The sequence below is a fragment of the Electrona antarctica genome (genome assembly GCF_951216825.1).
Source record: "Electrona antarctica genome assembly, chromosome: 3".
Lineage (NCBI taxonomy): Eukaryota > Metazoa > Chordata > Actinopteri > Myctophiformes > Myctophidae > Electrona > Electrona antarctica.
Window position 1 is genome coordinate 57,705,221 of NC_136808.1, and position 13,986 is coordinate 57,719,206.

General features: G+C 44.1%; 1 protein-coding gene across 1 annotated transcript in view; it reads right to left on the reverse strand.

Moving 5' to 3' along the window:
• Positions 1–13,986, reverse strand: part of unc13c (unc-13 homolog C (C. elegans)) — a gene marked incomplete at its 5' end in the record, with an annotated part of 345,183 nt that overhangs the window by 311,744 nt on the left and 19,453 nt on the right. The window contains one exon of the mRNA XM_079497470.1: positions 10,520–10,572. Coding sequence (XP_079353596.1) covers positions 10,520–10,572 — 53 coding nt within the window. The remainder of the gene's footprint in view (positions 1–10,519; positions 10,573–13,986) is intronic.

Sequence of the window (13,986 nt, forward strand, 5' to 3'; positions counted from 1 at the left end):
TTTGTATCAATTTGAAAACTTGAAATGAAACATTCTTGCATAAAAGGGTACTTTATACTTTTGGTACTTTAAGTACATTTTCATACCAATACTTTTGTACTATGACTCAAGTCCGGGCTTTTACTTGTAGCGGAGTATATTCTACATTGCCCTATTGATACTTTTACTTAAGTAAGACATACTTTTTTTCTCCCTTCCACCACTGCTTTTCATAGAGCACCCCTGTTAACCCATCTCTATTTCTAGGTCCCTACCAGCAACTGGCATGCACACCAGAGTGGCACTGATGATGATGCAACCGACAGTAACCAACATCCACAGTGACATGAAGCCAACCGACAGTAACCAACATCAACAGTGACATGAAGCCAACCGACAGTAACCAACATCCACAGTGACATGAAGCCAACCGACAGTAACCAACATCAACAGTGACAGGAAGCCAACCGACAGTAACCAACATCAACAGTGACATGAAGCCAACCGACAGTAACCAACATCCACAGTGACATGAAGCCAACCGACAGTAACCAACATCAACAGTGACAGTAAGACAACCGACAGTAACCAACATCAACAGTGACAGGAAGCCAACCGACAGTAACCAACATCAACAGTGACAGGAAGCCAACCGACAGTAACCAACATCAACAGTGACATGAAGCCAACCGACAGTAACCAACATCAACAGTGACAGGAAGACAACCGACAGTAACCAACATCAACAGTGACAGGAAGCCAACCGACAGTAACCAACATCAACAGTGACAGTAAGACAACCGACAGTAACCAACATCAACAGTGACATGAAGTCAACCGACAGTAACCAACATCCACAGTGACAGGAAGCCAACCGACAGTAACCAACATCAACAGTGACAGGAAGACAACCGACAGTAACCAACATCAACAGTGACATGAAGCCAACCGACAGTAACCAACATCAACAGTGACATGAAGCCAACCGACAGTAACCAACATCAACAGTGACAGGAAGCCAACCGACAGTAACCAACATCCACAGTGGCAGTAAGCCAACCGACAGTAACCAACATCAACAGTGACAGGAAGCCAACCGACAGTAACCAACATCAACAGTGACAGGAAGCCAACCGACAGTAACCAACAGTGACAGGAAGCCAACCGACAGTAACCAACATCAACAGTGACAGGAAGCCAACCGACAGTAACCAACATCAACAGTGACAGGAAGCCAACCGACAGTAACCAACATCAACAGTGACAGGAAGCCAACCGACAGTAACCAACATCAACAGTGACAGGAAGCCAACCGACAGTAACCAACATCAACAGTGACAGGAAGCCAACCGACAGTAACCAACATCAACAGTGACAGTAAGCCAACCGACAGTAACCAACATCAACAGTGACAGTAAGACAACCGACAGTAACCAACATCAACAGTGACAGGAAGCCAACCGACAGTAACCAACATCAACAGTGACAGGAAGCCAACCGACAGTAACCAACATCCACAGTGACAGGAAGCCAACCGACAGTAACCAACATCAACAGTGACATGAAGCCAACCGACAGTAACCAACATCAACAGTGACATGAAGCCAAACGACAGTAACCAACATCAACAGTGACAGGAAGCCAACCGACAGTAACCAACATCAACAGTGACAGGAAGCCAACCGACAGTAACCAACATCAACAGTGACATGAAGCCAAACGACAGTAACCAACATCAACAGTGACAGGAAGCCAACCGACAGTAACCAACATCAACAGTGACAGGAAGCCAACCGACAGTAACCAACATCAACAGTGACATGAAGCCAACCGACAGTAACCAACATCAACAGTGACATGAAGCCAAACGACAGTAACCAACATCAACAGTGACAGGAAGCCAACCGACAGTAACCAACATCAACAGTGACATGAAGCCAACCGACAGTAACCAACATCAACAGTGACATGAAGCCAACCGACAGTAACAAACATCAACAGTGACAGGAAGCCAACCGACAGTAACCAACATCAACAGTGACATGAAGCCAACCGACAGTAACCAACATCAACAGTGACATGAAGCCAACCGACAGTAACCAACATCAACAGTGACAGGAAGCCAACCGACAGTAACCAACATCAACAGTGACATGAAGCCAACCGACAGTAACCAACATCAACAGTGACAGGAAGCCAACCGACAGTAACCAACATCAACAGTGACATGAAGCCAACCGACAGTAACCAACATCAACAGTGACAGGAAGCCAACCGACAGTAACCAACATCAACAGTGACAGGAAGCCAACCGACAGTAACCAACATCAACAGTGACAGGAAGCCAACCGACAGTAACCAACATCAACAGTGACAGGAAGCCAAAAGACAGTAACCAACATCAACAGTGACAGGAAGCCAACCGACAGTAACCAACATCAACAGTGACAGTAAGACAACCGACAGTAACCAACATCAACAGTGACAGGAAGCCAACCGACAGTAACCAACATCAACAGTGACAGGAAGCCAACCGACAGTAACCAACATCAACAGTGACAGGAAGCCAACCGACAGTAACCAACATCAACAGTGACAGGAAGCCAACCGACAGTAACCAACATCAACAGTGACAGGAAGCCAACCGACAGTAACCAACATCAACAGTGACAGTAAGCCAACCGACAGTAACCAACATCAACAGTGACAGTAAGACAACCGACAGTAACCAACATCAACAGTGACAGGAAGCCAACCGACAGTAACCAACATCAACAGTGACAGGAAGCCAACCGACAGTAACCAACATCCACAGTGACAGGAAGCCAACCGACAGTAACCAACATCAACAGTGACATGAAGCCAACCGACAGTAACCAACATCAACAGTGACATGAAGCCAAACGACAGTAACCAACATCAACAGTGACAGGAAGCCAACCGACAGTAACCAACATCAACAGTGACAGGAAGCCAACCGACAGTAACCAACATCAACAGTGACATGAAGCCAAACGACAGTAACCAACATCAACAGTGACAGGAAGCCAACCGACAGTAACCAACATCAACAGTGACATGAAGCCAACCGACAGTAACCAACATCAACAGTGACATGAAGCCAACCGACAGTAACAAACATCAACAGTGACAGGAAGCCAACCGACAGTAACCAACATCAACAGTGACATGAAGCCAACCGACAGTAACCAACATCAACAGTGACATGAAGCCAACCGACAGTAACCAACATCAACAGTGACAGGAAGCCAACCGACAGTAACCAACATCAACAGTGACATGAAGCCAACCGACAGTAACCAACATCAACAGTGACAGGAAGCCAACCGACAGTAACCAACATCAACAGTGACATGAAGCCAACCGACAGTAACCAACATCAACAGTGACAGGAAGCCAACCGACAGTAACCAACATCAACAGTGACAGGAAGCCAACCGACAGTAACCAACATCAACAGTGACAGTAAGACAGCAGCCAGTGACTAAACAACTGCTAGACAAGTGGTTTTCAACCAGTGGTCCGTGGACCATTAACCCATTTTGACCTGAGATCAGATTCTAAAAATTTATTCTACATCCTGACATTCGATTTTTCAAAAATAGCAGACCTACAAGCTTGTAGCGCGCCACTCGGTGGTGCGCTATGAGCTTGTAGATCTGCTATTTTTCAATAGCTAAAGCATAACATAATGCTAACATTCATGAACATGGGAACATGGGTTCCCGCCCAAACTGAGTTAAAGATCTTTAACTCTTGAGAGTGTAACATGAAACCAAATGGACCAGTTATTTATGGGTCCATTTGGTTTAATTTAATTCCAGAATGTAGAAGAATTTGTTATTTGGATCAACGGTTGCCTGTTATCTCTCCTAATCGTATACCACATCAATACAGCATGGAATTGTGAACAACATCTTATCCAATGATAACAAAATATTCTTTTGTTTTGGGTCTGAGAGGCTAAATCCTCTAGGTCCGCGGCTCAAATGCCCAATAGAGAATGGGCCTGGATATGAAAATGGTTGAAAACCAATGTGCAAGACTGTTGTTGGTAGATTTCAGTTCAGCCTTTAACATGTTCTCTTGAAAACACTACAGTGGATGCATGTCAATCGCTTCACTATCAGGTGGTATCTCTCATCACCAGTACAGTGGATGCATGTCAATCCCTTCGCTATCAGGTGGTATCTCTCATCACCAGTACAGTGGATGCATGTCAATCCCTTCACTATCAGGTGGTATCTCTCATCACCAGTACAGTGGATGCATGTCAATCCCTTCACTATCAGGTGGTATCTCTCATCACCAGTACAGTGGATGCATGTCAATCCCTTCACTATCAGGTGGTATCTCTCATCACCAGTACAGTGGATGCATGTCAATCCCTTCACTATCAGGTGGTATCTCTCATCACCAGTACAGTGAAGAAGAAACTTACTGAACCCCCGACTAAAGAACGTACATATATCACTGCTAACAATGTTTTCATGACAACCAATTGGGTCTCATCATGTCTGACACAGTACACAAAACTGCAGACAAACATGAGTTCCAGTGGTGCGACAAACACATCCTCGGAGTCGGAACGGAGAAGATACTGTTTGACCCCCTAATCTCCACCAGTGGTTATCCTGGTTAACCTGAACATATATTATTTTACTATTGTGATATGGCATAAGTGTTATAAATATCGGATCGGTCAAGATCGGTATCAACAGATACTCAAAATCAAATGATCGGAATCGTATCGGGAGCAAATAAATGTGACCGGGACACCCCTAGTTGAGAGCATCCTGCAGTGTGGTATCTCAGCTAGGTGTGACAACGTCGCTGTACAGCCGAAAGCCCCAGATTACAGCACTAGGCTATAACACAAAGAGCCATGGCAAAACCAGCCTCCCACCCTCCAGGCCGTCTGTGATGAAACTAGTATCATCAGAGAGGCTCAGAAGATTATTTCAGAGCCCACACCATGTCCTCCACCACACACCGGCACCGGCCCCTTCCCTCAGGCGGATGCTTCAGTCGCCCAGTGCAGCTCAACTGCTTAAAGAACTCTGTCGCAAACCCACTTACCCACTTAAACATATTTGCCTTTTTTATTTACTATTTTGAAAAACTTAAACATACTTAAAATACTTTAAAAAAATGTTTTTTCAAAAAAGAAGAAAAGAAAAGGAAAAAAAGGCAAAGAAGTTTAGGTATAAGGGGTAAGGCAATATAGATGAACATAGAGCCCTATGTCTCCATGGCAAATTTCCTTTGGGACAATCATCTGTGATCTTGATGAGTTCATGTGAATTGTATTCATCGTTGTGGGATCTTTCTTTGTTTTTTTTTGTTTCTTTCTGTCTTTTGCTGCGTTCACATGGGCAGATACAAAGATACAGTCTACCATTCATTGTCAATGGAAGCCAGTGACATGAAGATGCAAAGAAGCTACAAAGCAACAACGTTGAGTTGGTTTCAACTCCAGATACAAAGATACAAAGCTACACATACACTGTGTAGCCCTTCTCAAACCCTCACCCTAAAGCTATAACCTCCCACGGGGCAGCACACCTAAACCTAACCTTAACCCATGTCTAACCAATGACTAGTCTAAACTAAGTATGCACCCCATCTTTGTATCTTTTGCATCTGCCCGTGTGAACACAGCATTTCTCTCCATCCTTCCTTCCTTCCTCAATTGCAGCCCTCACTCTTTGGGCATGGTATTAACAGTCGCATGACTGAAGTCACTGATTCCCAGAACTCCCCTGCGGGGCGACAGTGGCTCAGGAGGTAGAGCAGGTCGTCCAATGATCCATGGGTCGGCGGTTCGAATCCCAGCTGCTCCTGTCTACATGTCAAAGTGTCCTTGGGCAAGACACTGAACCCCAAATTGCTCCCGATGTGCTGGTTGGTACCTTGCATGGCTTCCGCCTCAAACGGTGTATGAATGTGTGTGTGAATGGGTTCATACAAATGCACTATGTAAAGCGCCTTGGATAAAGGCGCTATATAAATGCACCATTTACCCTATACCTCCTGTCTCCTGAGCATGTAACAAATTCTTTCAAAAATCCCTTTTTTTCCTTCCTGTGATGTTATTGGCTACTGTCCCCCCCCCCCTCCCCCCTCCCATTGTCTTTTACATTGAACAATGGGTTGTCTGGAGGTGTGAAGTCGGAGAAAGGGTGACCGGGGTCATTATGACCAAAAACAAATAGGCAGGGATGGTATAAATATGCCTAAATTCATATTTAGAAAATGTTTCAAATGAAATAACAATAAACCAAAAAAAACAGAGATGATTTGCATCGAATATTTAGGAAAAGTCATGGAAGGAAGGGGGTCAAAATGGGTCAAAAGACCTCACAGACATTCTAGTGTGAAAGGCTCCATTTCTCTCTCTCTTCCCTCCCTCCCTCCCTCCCTCCCTCTCTTCCCTCCCTCCCTCCCCTTCATTTCAGTCCCCTCCGTCTCCCTGGAGAGCGATGAGCGTGATGCTCCGGCGTCCCCCCCTCCAAAGGAGGAGGAGGAGGAGGAGGGTGGCATCACCTTGGCTGACTGTCACTCAGCTCCCTCTAATGACCTCCACGTGACATCACAGACAATCAGAGGCCGCTAACACCCTGCATGCAGATAATAATATAGCAGGTCCCACCGACCACCTGGCAGCCCCCCCCCCCCCCCCCCCCCCCCCCCCCCCCCCCCCCCCCCCCCCCATCCTGCTACATCAGCGGAACGACCCGCGCAGATAGAGATCTAGAAACCATCCCATCCTTGCCAAGCCGGGACTGCCCTTCGCCTCACCCAGGGAACCACACACGGCGTTGCTGCTGCAGACACAGCGTGGCAGGGCAGGGCAGGGCAGGGCGGAGGAGGAGAGCCACAGCTCCTTGGCGTGGGTGAGAACTGCAAAGGAGGATTATACTCCAGGGAGTTTTACAGATGACTTTCCCCCTTATCTAATATGTACATATATTTTAGGCAGGTTTGCATTTTGATTGCCTCTTTATTCACTTTGTTGCATACATTTTCCTGGCTGTGAGGCTTTATTATGCCAAAGTGATAATCCATGGTTATAAACTTACAGATTTATTGCATATCTTAAGTTCCAGTATATCGTGGCTGTCAGACAGAAACCTCTTACCTCTGTAATCACGGCCCTACTTGATCATCCTACTGATCATACTACTGATCATACTACTGATCATACTACTGATCATACTACTGATCATACTACTGATCATACTACTGATCATACTACTGATCATACTACTGATCATACTACTGATCATACTACTGATCATACTACTGATCATACTACTGATCATACTACTGATCATACTACTGATCATACTACTGATCATACTACTGATCATACTACTGTACTACTGATCATCCTACTGATCATACTACTGATCAATACAAAGCCCTACTTGATCATCCTACTGATCATACTACTGATCATACTACTGTACTACTGATCATCCTACTGATCATACTACTGATCAATACAAAGCCCTACTTGATCATCCTACTGATCATACTACTGTACTACTGATCATCCTACTGATCATACTACTGATCAATACAAAGCCCTACTTGATCATCCTACTGATCAATACAGATCCCTAACCCTAACCCTACTTGATCATACTACTGATCATACTACTGATCATACTACTGATCATACTACTGTACTACTGATCATACTACTGATCATACTACTGATCATCCTACTGATCATACTACTGATCATACTACTGATCATACTACTGATCATACTACTGTACTACTGATCATACTACTGATCATACTACTGATCATCCTACTGATCATACTACTGATCATACTACTGATCATACTACTGATCATACTACTGATCATCCTACTGATCATACTACTGATCATACTACTGATCATACTACTGATCATACTACTGATCATACTACTGATCATACTACTGATCATACTACTGATCATCCTACTGATCATACTACTGATCATACTACTGATCATACTACTGATCATACTACTGATCATACTACTGATCATACTACTGATCATACTACTGATCATACTACTGATCATCCTACTGATCATACTACTGATCATACTACTGATCATACTACTGATCATACTACTGATCATACTACTGATCATACTACTGCATCAATACAGATCCCTAACCCTAACCCTACTTGATCATCCTACTGCATCAATACAGATCCCTAACCCTAACCCTACTTGATCATACTACTGATCATACTACTGATCATCCTACTGATCATACTACTGCATCAATACAGATCCCTAACCCTAACCCTACTTGATCATACTACTGCATCAATACAGATCCCTAACCCTAACCCTACTTGATCATACTACTGCATCAATACAGATCCCTAACCCTAACCCTACTTGATCATACTACTGCATCAATACAGATCCCTAACCCTAACCCTACTTGATCATACTACTGCATCAATACAGATCCCTAACCCTAACCCTACTTGATCATACTACTGCATCAATACAGATCCCTAACCCTAACCCTACTTGATCATACTACTGCATCAATACAGATCCCTAACCCTAACCCTACTTGATCATACTACTGCATCAATACAGATCCCTAACCCTAACCCTACTTGATCATACTACTGCATCAATACAGATCCCTAACCCTAACCCTACTTGATCATACTACTGCATCAATACAGATCCCTAACCCTAACCCTACTTGATCATACTACTGCATCAATACAGATCCCTAACCCTAACCCTACTTGATCATACTACTGCATCAATACAGATCCCTAACCCTAACCCTACTTGATCATACTACTGCATCAATACAGATCCCTAACCCTAACCCTACTTGATCATACTACTGCATCAATACAGATCCCTAACCCTAACCCTACTTGATCATACTACTGCATCAATACAGATCCCTAACCCTAACCCTACTTGATCATACTACTGCATCAATACAGATCCCTAACCCTAACCCTACTTGATCATCCTACTGCATCAATACAAAGTTGCAGATCTGCAATCTCCAAGTGCGAGGTGAAGCGACGCCTTTTGAGCTTGTACTGCTACTCTTGCTACATTCAAATTTTAATCCTGAAGAGAAACATCTTCCATCATGTGCCACTCTATACAAGAGGTGACGGAACAATGACATAACCCTCGTTCACACCATAACAAGTATGAATGAAACATTATTCACAATTGCAGCCGGCAATCAGTGGCGTGCACAGACAGACACTAGGGGGTGCTAGAGCACCCCTGCCCTTTTCTCTCTGGACAGCAATGTGCCCTTTTTTTCCCTTTTTCCTACAGTAGGCCTACAGTATGTGGACCATGGTGACATTGATCAATTATTGATAAAAAGCTTCTAATATATTATTTAGGCCCCAAAATCTATAAATCTCACACTATTAAGGCAACCGGCCGGTTCCACACGCTGCACCTGCCCCTCTAAATGTCTGTGCACGCCACTGCCGGCAATTCTACTACAGGAGCAGCGTGCCTGTAGCATCTCTGCTCTAGCACAGGTTGAACATGCGTGTATGTAGTTTGCGTCCGAGCATAGACATGGAAACGCCCCGCCTGCCTCTGATTGGCCTACCGACACTGAACGTCTTGACTGTCCTCCGAGACGCGAGGTTTAGTTACTCCGTGGTGGGAAAAAATAGCCTACAAGAGAATGACAGCTTGGCACGCGCGACAGAATGCAGCCTTGTGACTAACTTGTACGTTTTATTTTTGTAGAAGAGGCAAACTAATATTGTTTATGCCGTTTGCTTTGATTGAATAATTGATTGTACACACGTGTACGTTGTACTATGATTTGATTTGGGTGTGTTCAAAATAAAGTGTTAGTGTTGATTATCGTGTATTCATCTAATTATAGTAAACTAATACTATTAGACTAAAATACGTTTTTACAGTACAATAATGTTTCAAGTTTACACATACAAATAAATTACACAAAAATCAACACAAACACTTAACACACCAAATCAAATCATATTACATGCTGTACATGTTCAATCAATTATTACATCAAAGCAAACGGCATAAACAATATTAGTTTGCCTCTTCTACCAAAAATAAAACGTACAGTTCTCTTGTATCATACGTCCGTACTTACTCCGTATTATTTTCCACCACGGAGTAACCTCGCATCAGACCTATCCAGCATAGCGAAGGACAGTCAAGACGGGCAGTGTCGGTAGGCCAATCAGAGGCAGGCGGGGCGTTACCATGTCTATGCTCGGACGCAAACTATACAGTTGGGTGCCACCGATATTGTCCCTTATCATTTAACCCATTTAGGCCTGACCTCAGCAAAAAGAAAAGGACAATATCGATGGCCTCCAACTGTATATACTTGTTGCACATTGGTGTGTGTGCCCCTGGTGGGATTGGGTGGGGTGTGGGGTGGTGTGTGTGTGTGTGTGTGTGTGTGTGTGTGTGTGTGTGGGGGGGGGGGGGGGGTAGTACCACTCACCCTCCTGTCTGTATGCCCAGTACATCCAGGACATCCAGGACGTTGCGACTCTGCTAAGAGAAAAGAGAGGTTTCACAGTGACATATACTGTACTGTACATATACAACAACACAGCGGGCCAGTGCAATACAGACACTAAAGGGCAAAAGGACAAGCAGAACAGAAATGGATGCTAAGGTTGGGGAGGGGGAGGGAGGGGGGGGGGTAACTTAAGAAAGATACAGTACCGAGCCAGATTTAGTTACCACCTAAGGTGACCGTAAATAATTATGTCTCTAGTTTATATTTTGGTATGATATAACTCTTCCAATTCAGTAGCTTAATGCCAGTTATCGCCAGTTATATGTGACCATACCATAGACATCCTATATTAGGCAACATTTTGTGTCAAACTAGGGGCTTGTCATGATTCTGAATCCATTCCAAGCATTAGTTTTGCACGCAAAAACACTCCTTGGCCTAAATTTGGCCATAGCCGAAATGTGCCCCAATGTGATGACCTCATCACATTTGTGATGACAGCTACGGCCGTTTTTAGGCCAAGTGTTTTTCTTGCTAAACTAATACTTGGAATGGATTCAGAACCATGAAACCCCCATAGTTTGACAATTCTAGTTTGACAATTCATTATTCTAATTTATAAATTTTGGACAAATTTGCCTTCATAGGTTGTCTATGGTGTGGTCACATATAACTGGCAATAACTGGCATCAAGCTACTGATTTGGAAGAGCTGTTGCCCCCGCGACCCGACTACGGATAAGCGGTTGAAGATGGATGGATGGATGGATGTAGGAATACAAAAAAAATAAACATTTTACGTCACCTTATGGTGGTACCAATTCATGAAGATATCATGGTTGGCCCCTGCACTAGTAATGCTAGGAGGTCTCTTTAGCTTACAAGTGAGATAAACCATATATGGGTGAAAATAAGTGCACGAAACGAGAAGGCTGCAACACAACAGGCCAGAGAGCACATTCCACCATGGGGATGTAATGTCACGGTGCCGGGGATCACACTGGGCCTGTGAACACTCCCTCTTCCACTGGGAAGAGGCAGGCGTGTTAACATGTGCACCGGAACCACTTTCAACCCGGTGACCCCATTTATTTAATTTCCTACATTTCATTCAAATGTATTAGAAATAGCTGGTGTGCAAGCCCCAACGTGCCGCGCTGCGTTGCGTTGCACGGTAAGCTTGTAGATAGGCTATTTACGACACCATCGGATGACCAGCGATAACATAGGGGCTTAAGTGTTTAAAACCTGCATTCTTTCAAAGTGACAGCAGGATTCGCTAACAGACATGTGCAGCATTCCTTAATGCAGTGGTTCTCAAAGTGGGCTGTTATATATATATATATACTGTATATATACTGTATATATACTGTATATATACTGTATATATATATATATATATATATATATATGGAACATTTTGCATAGATGTCTCTTCTGGGGTTCCCTGGCACAAAACAAATTCAGATGGGGGTCCGTGGCCAAATACACATGCACAGACATGTCAGACACGCACATGTACACACATGCACACACATGTACACACATGCACAATGTATACACAATAAGGCTATTGTATCACGGCCACTTACTGTTGTATGCACAAATGGACATGCACGCACATTGTACACGCACACACAATGTACATCACTTACAGCTACACACGCACACACATTTACTATTTACTATACACACATGCACATCGAAACACGGGCAGGCACGCACGCACGCACGCACGCACGCACGCACGCACGCACGCACGCACGCACGCACGCACGCACGCACACACATATGGAAAATCAGTAATCACATGAGCATGGGGGATTCATGTAAAAACAATTATTGGAAACCTGAGAGTCCAAAGCACTGCTGTCTGAAAAGACAAGAAGAAGAGGATGGAGGAAGAGAGAGAGAGAGAGAGAGAGAGAGAGAGAGAGAGAGTGTTAGGAAGGAAGGACCTCATGTAAGTGTGTTACAATAACACTGGGGATTTCATGGTGTAAGGCAAACACTTGACTCTAATCTCTAGCAAAGTACAGTAGCCTACAGTGCAGTGACACAATTTAGTTTTGCCAAACACAATTATGCAAAAAAAAAAAATAGCCACGTGCAGGGACGGATTAACCCCCCACGAGGGCCCCGGGCCAGTATTTTTGAGGGGCCCCCATAGCACACGGGTGCGCAAATGTTTTGGGGTTTTCCTTTTTTTATCATCTTTTTTACCTAAAAGGAACACAATGAAGCCAATGAAGGTCCCCAGCAAGGTCCCCAAGAGAGCCCTTTTCAGGGCCTCGAACCCAGTACAGCGCAGTCCAGTTTACCCGAAGGGCCCCTGGGGGCCAAGGGCCCCTGGGCCGCGGCCCCACCGACCCAATGGCTAATTTGGCCCTGAACACGTGTCCCAAGGCACGAGGGCCACGAATAGATTCCTCAGTCAATGACTGGAATAAAGGAAGATCTGTGCCGCATACATAAAGTAGAGGTCTAAATCAATAGAGTAGGAATACTAAGCACCGCCATTGATCACTAACAGCACATGAGTCTGGGCGCAGTGGACGGTCACATCAGCGTGAAGACATGGAGCATTAGGTAAGCTTACGACTCTGCGCGCAACAGTAGCGCTTTGCCTTTGAAGAGGCAAACTGGACAGGCGTGTTAAATAAGCCACATCACACAGGTGTAATTACCCAGCTATTGATCTGAGGATGATAAATGCTGGCCGATCGAGACCGAACGGGCTGCACGCTGAAAATTGCTGTTCACAAAATATATATATTTTAGAATAGATTTTAAAATTATTTTACTTGTTTTTAAAACATTGAATGGAAATGCACCGGTCTATTTTTCTGAAATGCTACCTAAATATGTGCCCGGCAGACCCCTTAGATCCTCTAGTGCTGGTCTCCTAGAGATCCCAGAGACCCCAAACACAAATAAATATGGAGAAGCCGCCTTTTGCTACTATCCCCCTGTGCTGTGGAACAGCCTGCCAAGGGATCTACGGTTCTCTGAATCTGTGGACATTTTTAAACGAAATCTTAAAACACACCTTTTTAGCATTGCTTTTAACTAGATCATTGCATGTCCCTTTCCTGTTTTAGTCGCTCATTTTTGTTTTGTTATTACTATGTACTTGATGCTCTCTTGTTGTGTTTTGCTTTTTCTTGTTTTATTTTTTTCTTGCTCTTACTGTAAAGCACTTTGAACTGCACTCGTTGTATGAAATGTGCTATATAAATAAAGATTGATTGATTGAATTATATATATATATTATATATATTATATATATATATATATATCGGCAGTCGGCTGTCCTGCGTGGGAAAATGTGTCATGGACGTCTGCTGTCAGAGAGGTACAGACAGTACAGGTACAGACAGTACAGGTACAGACAGTACAGGTACAGACAGTACAGTACAGTGATTGCAACACAAACCCTGAGGCATG